The sequence below is a fragment of the Brassica rapa genome, chromosome A09, assembly GCF_000309985.2.
Source record: "Brassica rapa cultivar Chiifu-401-42 chromosome A09, CAAS_Brap_v3.01, whole genome shotgun sequence".
NCBI classification, from domain to species: domain Eukaryota; kingdom Viridiplantae; phylum Streptophyta; class Magnoliopsida; order Brassicales; family Brassicaceae; genus Brassica; species Brassica rapa.
The window spans coordinates 25,681,928-25,697,778 of NC_024803.2; the positions used below are offsets into that span (position 1 = coordinate 25,681,928).

At 33.9% G+C, this 15,851-nt stretch overlaps 1 protein-coding gene and 1 long non-coding RNA gene across 9 annotated transcripts; both read left to right on the forward strand.

The window, feature by feature from the left end:
• Positions 1–339: 339 nt before the first annotated feature.
• LOC103840188 (uracil phosphoribosyltransferase, chloroplastic) lies at positions 340–4,736 on the forward strand. 8 transcript variants are annotated; one of them, XM_009116669.3, is made up of 7 exons: positions 340–1,368; positions 1,473–1,578; positions 1,692–1,740; positions 1,898–1,975; positions 2,126–2,194; positions 2,462–2,514; positions 2,838–3,414. In XM_009116669.3, the coding sequence occupies exons 3-7, from the start codon at positions 1,732–1,734 to the stop codon at positions 2,854–2,856; spliced, it is 228 nt and encodes a 75-aa protein (XP_009114917.2). In that variant the 5' UTR covers positions 340–1,368; positions 1,473–1,578; positions 1,692–1,731; the 3' UTR covers positions 2,857–3,414. The 8 variants fall into 8 exon arrangements, 2 of the variants coding, with proteins under 2 accessions (XP_009114917.2, XP_009114916.2); XM_009116668.3 differs by having other exon boundaries at positions 346–1,368; positions 1,464–1,578; XR_001955941.2 differs by having other exon boundaries at positions 965–1,368; positions 1,464–1,578; positions 2,136–2,194.
• A 3,271-nt stretch (positions 4,737–8,007) lies between these two features.
• Positions 8,008–9,853, forward strand: LOC103840190. Its single transcript, XR_627570.3, has 4 exons — positions 8,008–8,487; positions 8,721–8,962; positions 9,040–9,100; positions 9,240–9,853. It is a non-coding gene; the product is annotated as an uncharacterized LOC103840190 (long non-coding RNA).
• Positions 9,854–15,851: the final 5,998 nt, after the last annotated feature.

Consider the following 15,851-nt stretch of genomic DNA (forward strand, 5'->3'; position numbering starts at 1 on the left):
AGGTTCCGGAGCAAATTTACCAGACTATTAGTGTTGTTATAATATTTAAATTTGAGTAATAATTATGTCTTCATGTGTCTTTTTAATAAGTTTTTATTATGGTTTTTTGTAATATTCTTGTTGTTTAATTCTAGTTTTAAAATATTATAAATCTTGTTTTAATTTTTTTTATTTAATTTCATGTGTAAAACTTAAGTTTATATAACAAATTTGAAATATTTATGAGATATAAAAGTTTTAAGGATTAAAACAATAAACAAAAAAAATATTTAAGAATTATAAATATGATGTATAATTGTAAGGACCAAAATGCAAATAAAAAGATGAAACTTCAAATTTGAAGTTTTGAAAAGTGAAACTCTATATTTGGAGTTTCACTCTTCAAAACTTCAAATTTGAAGTTTTGAAATTCCTTTTTGGAGAGCAAAAAACTCTATATTTGGAGTTATAGAGTTTCTTTTGGAGATGCTCTTAGAAAATCGTTCTCTATCGTCATCATTATAAATGTATTACCACAAATACTATAGATAAAATCTACAAAAATAATGTAGAAAACATATTAATCCCTCACGAGAATTTATCCAATTTTGAAGCTTTCTGAAAAATAAATCAATTATACAGAATCTGAAAAGTGGGACCAGTCTTGCTTCTAGAGCAAAATGCTTTCAAGTTTTTCATCACTATTTTTTTTCCGTCTGAACTGATCATATTCATTAAACGTTAGAACACAAGTTTTGCTAGAGATGCTGGCGGATATCATAAAATCCCCAGAAATAAAAACCTAAAGAAAGACAACTATAACACCCACACTAAGACAACTTTCAAATATATATATATCTAACCTATACTAAAAGGGTTATATGAGCATCAGAGAAGCTGTCCACGTCAGCAATTAAATCCACGTCGGATTGGGTTGATGGGTTTCTCTATTTTTTTTTCTTTATAGTGTTGGCCCGTAAGGCCCGTTAATTTAGAGATATGGGTAGAGACGCATCGACACTCTGGAACCCTAATCTCTTCTCTCTCGCGCAAGACCGACGATCTCTTTCTGAGCCCTTTCATCTTCTTTCGTTAGTCGTTCACGTTTTGTCATTCAATCCACCATCAAACCTTAGGCTGAGATGATGAATATCTTCTGCCTCTCCTATCTTTGTCGTTTCCGCTACTCCGTCCCTGTGTCTTTATAAATTAAACATTTTAAAGCCTCTGATGCTCTTTGACAAAAAAAAAGTCTCTTAAGCTCCCACGAACAGGCCCTGTAACACTACCGTCGAAACTTTGTGTTCTCAGATTTTGCAAGGTCGGGAATCGGGATGTGATAAGAAATGGCAAGCTTATGGGGTCGGTCTACTTCTTCTTGACGCTAAGGTACCTCTGGCGATTTTCAAAAACAAATGGTTCCCTTTTCCTGATTTATAGGTAGCGATAGATTAATTATTCTATGGGTTCATGGTGTTTTTCAGCTTATGCAGGCCCGGATTGCAAATCTTTAACGAGTCATATGATTATGAACTGACGTGATCAAATCAGAAGCCAATCTAATCCCATGAGATCTTCCCGTAAGGGTCAATACCTATGGTAAGACAACTGATTTTACTTCTAATTTATATCATCATATAATTCAAAAATTAAAACCTCATGTTGGAGAAACAATTAAAAAGGAAATTGTTGGTGTTTATCTATCCTTGCAGGCCCAGATTGCAAACTTTTAAAAGAAAGTTGTTCAAGTAGATGTCAAAGGTACCTCTTTTTCATTAAGTTTTTTTATAAACACTGCTAATTAAAAGTTTAGCGCCAATTCAGTTACTGTCAATATGCCACTGGAAGCTTATAATTAGCCACAATTAACTTTTATATTGAGAGTTAAAGAAGATGAATTCATTCTTGGATTTTTCAGGTCTTGGCGCCACCACATCCATTGGTCAAACACTGGATCTTTGTCATGAGAAACGACCAACCTCCTACAGCTATTTCAGTGAGTATATATAATTTTGATTTCAGGGTTTGTGCAGATACAACCACTGTTAGGTTGTGCGCTTGAGTTTAAATACGAGTATTTAGGAACATGTTTTCAGTTTGCTACAGTAAGGTATCTGTCTTTCTTTTTAAGCTGAATTCTTTTGAGATTGTTTCAGGGAATGCAATAGCTGAAATAGGGAGACTATTGATGTTCGAAGCATCTCGAGAGTGGCTGGTACGTCCTGTTTGATACATCTCTCTTTTATTATGTTTGCTTATTTTTCTTGATTTTACACTCTGTCATGGTGATAAAGCCAATGGTTGTTGGAGAAATCATGACTCCAGTGGGTGCTGCTTCGGTTGAATTAATTGAGCGAATTAGTTTTGGTTCTGTTTTGCAAGCGTGTCTAATGCCGTAAAGCATATTAAAGTGGTGTTTGTTAGTTTAGAACGTTTGTTTTGTTTAATCTGCTCATATACGTAATTGTATATTTTATTGTAGCTGTGTTCATTCAGTAGCAAGTGTTTCTCAACACAGATCTATATGTGTCAAAGGTAATCTGGTAATGAAAGGAAATCTATTTTTGAGATACGTTCCTCATAGTTTAGCCAACTCACTTGATAAGGTATAAGTATTTGGCGTAGTTGCTTTATATGTTCAAATTTCTCATTCTCTCTGTATTATTATACGCTTGAGTTTCACTGAAGGCTTTTGAGTATCACTGATTCTCCTATACGAATAAATAAGCTTTGGTTGTTTGAATATGAGAGCCCATTAAAATTTTAATTAATTGTAACACAGATGTTTTATATTGAAATACTTACCATTATCTATTTCTTTGGTGAAACAAAAGATTCTAACCATTATCTGTTTGCAGGAATGGTTTCCAGAGGTAGGACTTTCTATGCAACAATTTTGACGAGCAAGCAACAGTTCACTGGAGAAGAAGAAATAGGAGTCTCGAGCACACACGGCTCAGATTCACGCTGATGTCTTTGTAGCTGGTGTGGATGCATCTGTTAGCTGTCGCAGGAGCAACCGTTGTGTCTTCCAGCTTTGGGAAGGACGAGAAAATGGCTAAGTCAGAAGTAGCAGTTGCCACGACCCTTGCGGATGCTCTGTATATGAAGGATGATGAAGTGATTGCAGCTAAGCGAGAGCATTTGGCCTTAACAGTCAATGAGACAATGAAGAAACCTTCAAGAATGAAGATTGTGGACAATGAGAAGAGCGGGAGAGTAACTTATCAGAAACTCAAAAAGCTTTGTTGAAAGATTTGATACCAATCTTGACAACTAGGACATCAGTGACCTGTACAATACTTGGATCCGTAGCTGTTGTAAGTATGATTCTTTATTTTTCCCATCAAAAGTTCTGATTTTGTATCTTACCTTTTGTCTAATGATCAAATTTTCTTAATACAATCAGCTTTGATCAATGGATTTTACAACATCTTTCTCATAGGTTTTTTGATGATTTAAATTAAACTATAGTATCTTCTTCTGCGTTTCAGAAGATAAAACTATGACCTTTTGTGATTTAGTTAAGTTTTTACGTTCTTTTCAGTGGGTCTATATGATAAAGGGAGATTGAATTTGGAGCTTGAGGTTTGACTGATAAGTGTGCATTGAACTTAGTTTTGAGGACCAATCAGACACTGTTACACTTATGTTCAAGGTCTTCATCAAGATATCAGTAGGGAAAGTTCTTCATCAAGATATCCGTAGGGAGATGGATCACAAAGGAGGACGGTTAATAAAGATATGAAGTTCAGTTATTAAAAGAATAATTGCACACAAAAGAAAAAAAATTAAAACTCTTGCGGAAAACGTACTCTATAGAATGTAGGACAACCTTAATATATCTCATAATTGTAACACAAACCCAAAGTTAGTAGCCATTAGTATCTACAAACCTTAACATTTGGTTAAACAACTAAAATCTGGTATTGATCTGGTATTGTAAAACGATTAGAACTCCATATTTGTCTTATTCAAATATATAACACATTCAATAACAAAATATAAAACCCACGGCACCTTGAAATACTTTACCACTTAAGTAATTTGTTGGTCTTTTCGGCTCTATTCTTTGTCTTCAATCTTTTATTTGGGCTACAATAGTATGAGTCTTACGATAATCAAATAGCAATTAACTAGATTTAGTCTTTTGTTTTGAAACAAACTAGATTTAGTTCATCGGTCAATTTTCTTTCTACGTCCATATATGGTCATTAATTTATCATAAATGTAATTATTTTAAACCTTTAGAATGACGAGGGGTTTGAAAAAACTTCAAAATCAACGTGCCGTTAACCAATACTACAAAATAGAGGAGGCAAAAACATTGGTACAATGACGGTTAATTTTCAAATCAATTACATGGAAGCCAAAAAGAGAAGTCAATGCAACTCCGAGTCCGAAGTATTTTATGTCCCAAAATATTTTCTTGCGAGCTCTTTTGAGCAAAAACATCTATCTATTTGTATTTAATTGATAACTAAAAGCTGGTTATGAAATAAAATTTCTGTATTATATTGAAGAAATCTCTAAGAATAAAATTATTTCTTTACTAAATAAAATAGAGAAACATTAAGTATAAAGTTAACATTAGATAGTATATTAAACTTTGGAAACAAACCCGGAGGGTTAAATACAAATAAAACAAAAAATAAGTATAACAAATTCAAAACTATATTATATTTTTTCCCATGTATTATTTGTGTGATCAAATTTCAATATTTTAACTAAAATGACCCAAAATGTATATACAACTACCACTGATAAATTTGTAAAACTTTATAAGCATCAAATAAAAATTTGAAAAATAAAGAATACAAAATGATTACATTAAAATAATTATAAAAATAACTCAGTTTATTTTCATCTTATTTGTTATGTTAATTGTGTTGTTTTACATATAGTTTAAATATGCTTTACATGAACATAAATTCTATGATACAATTGAAAAAATAAACCCAAATTAAAATTTGGAAATATTACACAATATTCAATTTAAATTGGTAACAAATAAACTGTTCCAAATTTAGTTAGAAATAATATATTACTAAATTTTTATATATAAATAAAACAAATTTAAAATATGTAATCCGCGCGCCATAAATATTTGATATCTTATTCTAAATTTATCATTGAAAAATATGTTTTAAGATAACAACACAATATATAAGAATTATCTTATTTCTTAGTTGCACCAAAAAGAATTATCTTTTTTTTAATCTTTCATTATTAAGAAAATTCGTTTTTGATTATATATATAATTAATTATATTAAAAGTTCATTAAATGTATCATCGACTTTGACCACTCTAATTTGTGAAGTGAGAACTCGATTGCGAAAACTTATTTCGCACTATATCGAAATTTTAAATGAAGCATTCACATATTAGAAATATTTTATAAAATATCTTTATATAAAATGTGTTAGTTGATTAATATTTATTTACAAATTGTTTATATGTTCTAACTTTTATAATTAATAAAATATTTTTTTAAGATAGCAACACAATACATATAAGAATTATCTAATTTAAAATATTGTAAAAATAAAAATTATAATAGTATCAATAATTTTTTTAATTATATAATTAATTATATATAAATTTCATCAAGGATAAAACTGATTTTAACCATTTAATTATTATAAATGGTTTGATATCTTATTTTAAATTTTATAATTGAAAATATGTTTTAAGATAACAACACAATATATAAGAATTATCTTATTTTGTAAAAACAAATATTATTAAGAAAATTTTGTTTTTGATTATATATATAATTAATTATTTATTTAAATATTTAATTTTGATAATAATTATGTAGAAAGAGGTTTTTAAGACACAAGGTATGATAACAAGAGTTACAAGAACTATATTTTCCAATGTGTTACAAGAGCTAGATTTTGAACACAATTATTCGTCAAAATTATTGAGTATTTACGTGGGTAATATAATACATGATCCTAACTCATGTGATTAAGAAAAATCCAAAAGACAATAATATTTGATAAGTTATTTAGGTGTCAAAAGCGATTACAAAATCATTGACATTTTACATAAAAATAAAATAATATATTGGAGTAAAAATCAACTCTATTTTAGTATTATATTATTATAAAATAAAATTTAGAATAATACTTGTGAAGTACTTTAATGGCCGCATTGTTTACTGAACTACCACATTTAAACACATGATTTAGGGGACGACTGGATTTCCCGCTACCACCCGCAAACGCAGCTTTTGCGGTTGGTAGCGGTTGTCGGCGGTTTGCAACAATCATTCAAATCGCTCTAAACCGCTTCAAACCGCTCCAAATCTCATAAATTCAAAAGCTGGTTCCAGCTAGCGTTTGCGGTTGCGGGCGGTTGCGGGAGGGTAAAAAAAATTTCTTTTTTTAAAACAATATATATACAAAAGTAAAAATATTTAATAAAAATTTTAAAATTGAAATTTTGAAAATATTAAAATATATCTATTATATTTTAATTAATATTATAAAATTTTATAATAAAAACAATTTCAATAAATTTTCAAAAATTAAAATTATAACTTTCTAAATATAAATCTTATATTTATTATAATTTTATGATTTTTGATATTTTTATGATTATATTAAACGTAAATATTGTTAATTTATTATTTGACTGTTATCACATTTGATAGTTAACCAGTCATAAGTCACCCGCAAACGCACCAATTTTTAACCGCAGTACCAATCGTACAAATCTCTTAAAACCGCTAGAAACCGCAACCGCCTGCATCCACAAACTCCCGCAACCGCAACCGCAACCGCTGCGTTTGAACCAGTCAGACCCTTAGTATATCATTTTCTCAGTAAAACGTTAAGGTTATTTGGTGTTGGTCATAAGAACTATCAAAACATGAGTACGTTTCAATCACCTATCCTACCATTTTTTTCTCTTTCAAATGCTTAAAAACATAGGAGTTATGATTAATAAAACAATACGAAAGATTTTTAAAATGATTGCAGCTTCTTTTTTTCAAAAGACTTAGAGCTTGATTGGTTTCCCCGCTACCACCCGCAAACGCAGCTTTTGCGGTTGGTAGCGGTTGACAGCGATTCGAAACAATCATCCAAACCGTTACAAATCGCTTCAAACCGCTCCGAACCTCTTAAAATCAAAAGCTGGTTCCAGCTAGCGTTTGCGGTTGCGGGCGGTTGCGGGAGGATAATTTTTTTTTCTTTTTCTTTAAAAACCATATAAATACAAAAATAAAAATATTCAATAAATTTTTTAAAATGGAATTATAAAAATACTAAAATATATCTATTATATTTTAATTAATATTATAAAATTTTAAAATAAAAATATTTTCTATAATTTTAAAATTTTAAAACTATAACTTTGAAAATATAATTTACATATTTATTATAATATTATGATTTTTGATATTTTTATAATTATATAAAATGTAAATATTGTTAATTTATTATTTAACCGCTGCTGTATTTGGTAGTTAACCAGTCATAATTATCCCGCAAACGCACCAATTTTTAACCGCAGAACCAGTCGTACAAATCTCTTAAAACCGCTAGAAACCGCAACCACCCGCATCCGCAAACGCCCGCAGCCGCAACCGCAACCGCTGCATTTGAACCAGTCAGGCCCTTAATCTCTTTTTTACAATATTTATGATAACTCTGTTACAAAAAAAAAATTATGATAATTTAAACTACTCTTTTTGTTTTTTAACAATTGCACAAATTTAATAATCATCAACTTTTCCATAATTTTGAAAAAAATACAATGTTCTCAGTCACCAGACAAAAACATTGAACCTATGGTCGTAAATTAAAATATCTACACACTTTTCCGCGCGTAGCGCGGAGAAAAACTCTAGTATATATAAAAGAAAGTTTAGATCCCTTCCAGGCTATCCACGTCAGCTGACAGATTACAAATTCGGATGCTATACGCGCGTCACCTGTCCCAAACGACTGAAACTCACCGTTTCATTTATTCCTCTTTTGATGGGCTTTGTAATTCACGTTTTGTTGCACGTTTTCTATGTGCTTAAAGGGCCTGAATAGAAAATGTATTGGGCCTTGCATCTCTAAACCTAAAGTTGTCTCTCTTTTGGTCTCGAAGTCAAGGTTCTCACCGTCGTCCTATCATGGTCATGCTACCGCCATGGATTAACAGTCGTGTTCTGTTAGTCGATTGAGTACCGGCGTACCCTAATTGAACGCAAACCGGTATCTTATTGAATTCTCACTACTGCCGTCAGAAAAATTTGGATATGTTACAGCAAGTCGGTTGAATTCACGCCATCATTAACAACAACTTTCCACTTTTCAACACGATCTTTCATTGAATGCATCCCCATTACTTCTATTGCGTGAATCTTCAAGTATAAATAGGTAACTCTTTCATCAGTTCAATCCAATCCTCTCAGAAGCATGCTATCTAGATCCGCTCTATATCCACAAAGAAGCCACACAGCTTACTTCGTAGTCACCAACTCCCACCTACTCAGCCTCCCACAGGTTGTCTTTCTTTCTTCTACTTTTTGGTTCTTGAGTAAGCTTTTTTTCTTTCTGAGAAAGCAAAGTGGAACTTCGACATTTTATCTATTTCCTCTTCACCTACATTCTCTTTTTGTTAATTTTCATGAAAATGACAAACGCCAAGTTTGATTCCAAAATAAAAAAAAAATCTGAGAAATCATCAATAAGTTTCAACATTTTTTACAGTTTTTGTTTTCTTTTCTTGATTTCAGTTTGATTTCTCTTCAGCTCTGCGGTTAAATTTAGCAAATGTCATATGACAAGCGGATAGCACGGTTTCTCAGCTTAAAGCTATTTCAGAGCAACTTGCTTCAGCCAAGCATTTGGGGGTTGTTCAGGTGTCTCTACCTGCAAATGTCCAAACTGAAATCGAGCAGATTGGAGAGATACTGAATTCTTCTATAGCTGCCATCACTAATAGCTCCAATGACATAAGAGACGATCTCAATTCCGTGTAAGAACAACCCTTCTGTTACGAATCCTTATGTTAAATCTTGAAAACAGTGTAACAGGTCATCTTCTTTATTGCAGAAGGGTGGCGCTTATCACAGTTTCAATCCTTATGCTTACCTCTTTACAATTCTTGGTCTCGGTAAGTCACAAATCTGCATCTTTTGTAATGTTTTAAAGTTTTGAAAGATGAGCTTCTGTATATCTCCTGCAATCTTCCACTACATGTTTCTCAACTGTATGTATAACTCATGATCTTATCTAATCATCTACTCTTGCAGTTTCTTCAATTTTTGGGATACATCTCATTGTCTACACGAACAATGACCCTGGAATGTTCTTTGTGTACTTTTTATAAGTAAGAACTATTTGAATCTTTTCCTCTTCCGCAGCCGTATGATTCTTGGATGGAGTTTGGTGACTGATGATTCTGGTGCATTCATCTTGAGCGGAGCATTCCTTCTGTTACAAAAATATGTCTCATGATTCTTCATAAACTTCTTCTTTATCGTTCAAAAATTTTAATGTGTTTGTTTGAGCATTAGTGAAACTGCAGGCAGATGTATAGCAATGAGTGCATCAGTAGAAAGGCCCGTAAGCAACACTCCTCTAGACGAGATCTTGCCTTGCACAGACAATGTTATAGCTGAGAAAATAACTGAAGTGCTTATAAATTTGGAAACATGACCATGCATCCTCTGCACACGTGACCTGCAAGCCTTTTAAAATATGTTAACAGATCACTTCTTCTCTAATTCAAACTGTGCTTACAAAAAAATTCAACAGTATTATATACAGTAAATCAGTTTAGTGGGATACAAAAAAAATTCCACCAGTTTCAGATTTTCTATTTTGAAATAATTTTAGTTAAAATGAATAAGTTATTTCTTTTGCATCGTGTAAATCATTAATTTTAAGAAAAACTGTATAAAGAAAAAGAAAAAAAAACAATTTATTTCATGAACAAATATATAAAAGAGACAGAAGTAAGTTCATTTTACTTATTATTTATAACATGATTAGACCGTAGTGTTTTAAAAAATTATTTTACTTATTTTTATTAAAGTGAAATAAACATTGAGAAAATCTAAAAAATATATTATAATATTATAATAACTAGAAATCATATAATTTCTAAAATAAATAGTTGAAATTGTTGTGAAAATTTTATGAAAGTAAATTGTTGTGAATACGTTGTTACAATTAATAAGAAAACGGGGTCGTACAAATATTTTCACGACTGTTTCTATCTCTCAAAACATATTTAAAAAAAAATTGTGATTCATTTAAATATATATTTCATTAAGTAAATTATATCACACTCATATTAATTAATTAATATATCTGCCAACCATGATAAATCAATGCTTATTGAATTAGAAAGAAAAAATACCAAAAAGTTAACACAATTAGCAACATCTAAGAGTTAATTTACCATATAAACAATGGTATCTAAAATCAAAGATACACGATAAAATTAAACAATGTAACTAATATTCCGCCCGTAGGACGGGCCGACCCTAGTACAACATAAACACGGAACAAAACCTAGCTAGAAACCGCATCTAAAACATAACCAACAAAAACGAGCTACACAAAGGTAAAAGACGATTCAGCATAACCAACGTTCCCACGTAATAGATAGCAATGATCTGGATATATCACAGCTGCCCTTAGCTCGTCGATACCTTCCACTTCTAGAACCGAAGACACCGAGTCTTCTCATGCCGGATCTATCGCTACCGTCTACGGCCGGCCAAACGATACCATCCCTAACTAGAAACCTAAAACCAGGACTTCACAACCCGACAAGCCTGAGCGCTTCACGCTCCACATAACTCTCAATACGGCTGGAACGCATTTTTGACCCTCCTTTACACCTAGATAGAAGTCCATCATAACCAAACAAACACACAAACCTCGTCAGTCACTCGGCTCCTATTAAAAATGAAATCCGCACCAACCTGAACCGCCGAGAGAACACTGCTACTACCACAATAGGAAAAGGAGACTGCACCTGAAGTCCAAGCTCCGTATTGCCATCGAACACAGGCTCATGACAGAGAAACAAGGCTCAAACAAACTACCGAGCAAACAAGAAAAACAAGGACAAGCCAGCACTTTAGACCTCCAACGAAACAGGAACAAGAGATGAAGAGTACAAAAAGAGAATCAAAAGATCAAAATCAGCGGCCAAAAACTACTACAGTACCAAAACGACCAAACCCTAGGTAACAAACCCAGATCTGAATCGAAGGGGACCAGAGCTCCAAATCACAACCTCGCCATACTAGATCTGAACCAAGACTCCAAATCAACTCCGAAGACAGCAAGAGATATCACCGGCGCTCAAAACAAATCTTTTCACCCCTCCTCACCTTAAATCACGATTGTAAAACACTTGCCCAGAAGAAACTACACACAGCAAACAAGGAAACCCTAGAGCTACACACTCCTCTCACAGCGCTGTGGAGGCCGCCGGAGAGGAAGAAACCCACAACCTTTTCTCTCTTTTTTCTCGCCTTAGACCGAGCTCTTGGAAATGAAGGCAAGCATGAAAAATTTCATCATTTGACAGTTCAGTATTTGTGGTGATCGAATCATTGTCCGGTCCTAATGAACATTCGCGCTAAACCAATTAAGGCCAAGAAAAAAAATTAAATTTGATAAGTGCATGACAGATAGTGAAAAGATTAGGCAGGTGATATTGGAGGGTTGTAACTCACCAGATCTTCTGTCAGATTTAAATATCATGACACATATCTCAAGTTTCCGCAGAGCTTTGAGCCCATGGAGATGAAAAAATGATATAAACTCGGATAAGCATGCGGAAGAGCTCCAAGAGAAAGTAGAGTCATGTACACGAATGATGATACATCCTCCGAGGACTTAGCTACTGCTATGAGTTATTTCAGAAATGTTTTTGAGTCATCAAACCCTAGAGAGATCGATGAAGCGCTAGAAAATATAGCCTCTACTATCACAGATACAATTAACGAGGATCTTACATATTCGGTTACATATTGGGAAGTCAAACTTGCTCTGTTTGCGATGCATACAAAAAAAGCTCATGGGCCAGATGAAATGATATTTTGTTCTATCAGAAATTTGAGATATAGTAAAAGGAGATTTAACTCTTATGCTTAATGATTTCATTTTTGAACGTATTATGGTGCAAGGATTAAATGATTAACAATGTGTCTCATTCGTAAGAAAGACAAGCCTACAAAGATGGCGCTATTTTGCCCAATCAGATTTGTGTAATGTTAGTTACAAGATCATTTTCAAGGTCTTACGTTATAGACTAAAGCGAGTATTATTTGACCGTATATCAGAGACCCGGTCAGCTTTTGTTCTGAGGGACAGATCACTGAAAATATTGTCATTTCTCAAGAGATGCTCCATGCGCTCAGAACAAATCTAGGAGGAAGAAATAAGAAAATAGCCATAAAAACAGACATGAGTAAATAACATGATCAAATGGAATGGGATTTTATTAGAACTGTTATGCAGAAGATGGGGTTTTCGGCAACCTGGATTAACTGGATAAAGTGTTGTATAACATATGTTAAGTATCATGTTATGATGAATGGTCATAATAGAGGCAACATGGTCCCTGAGGGGGGGATTACACGTCAATGAAATCCTTTGTTTTCTTTCATCTTTATTCTATGCAGGGAAGTACTCGCCAGCCTTCTTAATCATGCGAAGAATCAAGGAAGATAACGGTGATGTGCTTGTCATGCGCTATCCTCCCGTGTCACACATTTTTCACTGAGGATATCATTTTCTTCTGTGAGGCAGAGCCCCGTGAATGTGTTGAAGTAATGACAATAGTAAAGGTATATGGAAAGCAACGAGCCAGTGTATCAATTTGACAATTATTGTCTACTCTTTGGTAAGAGAGTGCCTGGTAATTTTAAATCAAACGATCAAATATTCATTGCTTATTGATAACGAAGGCATGAAGGGTTCACGTCTGGGAATTCCAGAGGATATCAGTAGATAAAAATGTAAACTTTTTGTGTTTCTCAAAGATAAATTGCACATAGGGTTAATAGATGGTATGCTCAATGGTTATCAAAATAAAAGAAAGAGATTCTGAAAACAAATTCTCTAGCTCTCCCAACCTATGTTATGTCCATCTTTCTGTTACAATTGGATATCTGGGAAAAGCTCACTAGTACCATTGCATGACTATAGTGGAGCTCAAATATAAAAGAATGATGCATTGGAAAAATGGGAAAAGCTGTGTTATCCAAAAGAGGAATGTGGTCTTGTTTTTATATGATCCATGATTTTAATCTAGAATTACTAGTAAGCAGTACAACCCAATTGCCAATACCAGAGATGACAAAATGGAGGCTTGCCCGTGGGCCTGGCCCGTAAAGACCCAATGCGGGGCGGAATTAGGCACAGATTTTACGGCCCGTTAATTGTGCTGGCCTCGCGGGCATAACTGCGACGGTATTGGGCCGAAGCGGGTTGCCAAAGCAGGACGCGGGACAATTGTGTGGCCCGCTTGACTCTTTCAATTTGTCTCTTTGGTGACACCGACTTCTCATCCCTGCTTCTCATTTTCCCAAACCGGTGACCAGAACTCATTCATTTCGGTCATGCCTCTTCCGGTTTGCTTCCAGTCTCTTCTCTTCAAACTTGGTAATGTTGACCAAAACTCATTCACTTTCTTTGTAACTCATCGCAGGGAAAAAAGGTTTCGTTTTTGAAGTGAGTGTGGGTGGAGAAAATGTACACACGACTTGTTTTTTGTTCTTGTTTTCTGGATGAAGTTCAAGTAATATTGTTATAGTTGATAAAGTTACTAATATCATGTGATACTAATGCTTCTATATAGGTGTTTGTGTTAGAATCAGTCTATACATAAAGATTAAGTAGACAATTGATTAAACAATATGTTTCCTTAAACATTGGAGGTTTAGTTGACCATTGGCATTATGATTTCTTGAGACTATTGAACACTTACAGGGTGCTTACCTTGGAAGATGCTTACTATGACAGGCAGAAACTCACCGGAAGTTCAGGGTTGCAGCGTTATACCAAAGGTCATGCATGGAGCACATGACTCCATGGGTTTAGCTGTGGCAAAGATGGCTTATCATGTCAATTATCTAGGGAGGGTACATATAAATTGCTTGCTGATTCACTTCACTGATTTCATCTTTTTCAACCAGGCTTTCATGGTTATCTTGGAAAATTTGAATTGTTGGGCTTCTTTTACAGTATGATTAAGTCTGGCATTAGGCAGTTATAGTTTACTGTGAGGGTTTTTCTTCTCTCTTTTTTCTTTGACATTAGCCACATGATTTAAAGCTTTTGTCTTGCCTGAGAACTTGGTAGCAGGAGCTTTTACTATTACAAAATCTTGCGGTTCTTGTTGTTAGCTACACACTGAATCGTATTGTTATAACTTAATATGGCTTTTTTTATTTGATGTAGTTTAGTTATCTTGTTCTGTTTCTCATCTTTAGAACACTGAAGTTACTCATGTTATGTACTCGTGTTGTTTCTTGATAACAATGCTACAACGGTTTTGATCAGTTTTTGTTTTAACTAGTGCTAAGAAGTAAGAGCGACTGTTGTTGTGTTATAGGCTGAGCATCATTGTGTTTAACTGATTCATAGAAAGACTTATGTTGTACTCTCCTCTCTATTGGTCTCTTCTTTTTGCAGGTGCCATGTTTTTATTGAAGACTGGAGTCCCGCGGGCCTGTGTCGCCAAGGCCTGTGCAAGTCGCGGGTCGGGATTGGTCAGCACTTCTAGGGACCGCATCCTGCGCGGGCCTGTACTGCCAAGAACCTCATCGAACTTGTACCGTGGCGGGGGAACTGTGGCGTATGATACAATTCCTAGATTCTCCTCTCGCAAGAGTACTGCATGGAAACTTTTACAGACATAGTTTACTTGTTTTTCATTTGCTACATATAGTCCTTCTTATGTTTGGATGATTCTATTGGCTGCTAGACTATTACCGAAATAAAGAATTCGTAAGAAAGTGCATTTTTGATTTGTCGTGGATTACAACGACTGTTTTGGTTGTTCATCCAAGGATGAAGGCGAGTAATTTTATTAATGGCCTGCCTAAACCGTGGGATATGGAGATGTTGGAGAGCCTAATTGTACCATAGGCATAGGATATACCATTTATTCGGCGTTTGGCCGTTAGCCGATCTACCCAAAGTGATAAGTTTTGTTGGAGCTACATATTGCTTAATTAGGTTACTAGGTAGCAATGAATATTCTAAACTGTGAACATGAAAGCTACGGTAAGTGAGCCTAGAATTACAAAGGTCCAAGCCTTTTCTCAGAAGATATGTCATTTGATAAGGCAAATTGTAAGTTGTAACACTTTGCGGTAACTAGGAACCTGACAAGTCATCCTATGTGATGTGATAATGATTTTTTTATTTGTAGCGAACCATATTAATCTGTTAATCAAGTAAATTATTTTTGAATGTCCTCCAGCTTTACAAACTTGGGCATTATCTTCTATTCCTTCCTGCTCATTGGGTTTTCCTATTTCTAGTGTTTATACCAACTTGAATTATCTGATCCGTAGGGAAAACGATATTGAAGATCTGTAGTTGAATAAAGATCCTTAACCATGGATAATCTGGTATTTCTGAAAAATGTGCAATGATAAATTATTTAGGGAAATCACAACTGATGCTCTAGAGCTAACATGCATGCATATGCTTGTTTGAAGCGAATGCAAAATAAATTGAGAAAAGGAAACCACTACATTATCCAATGACATCTCAAACCTCAAGGTTGCAGAGAAAATGTTTGGTGGATGATTCATGGACTAATGAGACATAGTTCAGTGGGTATAGGTGGATGTGAAAAGAGTCTTCAAGACAGGAGCAACTTTTGG

Coding starts and splice junctions, on each gene's coding strand:
- LOC103840188 (XM_009116669.3), top strand. Junction 1,976..2,125: donor AACCTCCTACAGCTATTTCA/GTGAGTATATAT, acceptor AATTCTTTTGAG/ATTGTTTCAGGGAATGCAAT. Junction 2,195..2,461: donor AAGCATCTCGAGAGTGGCTG/GTACGTCCTGTT, acceptor ATTTTATTGTAG/CTGTGTTCATTCAGTAGCAA.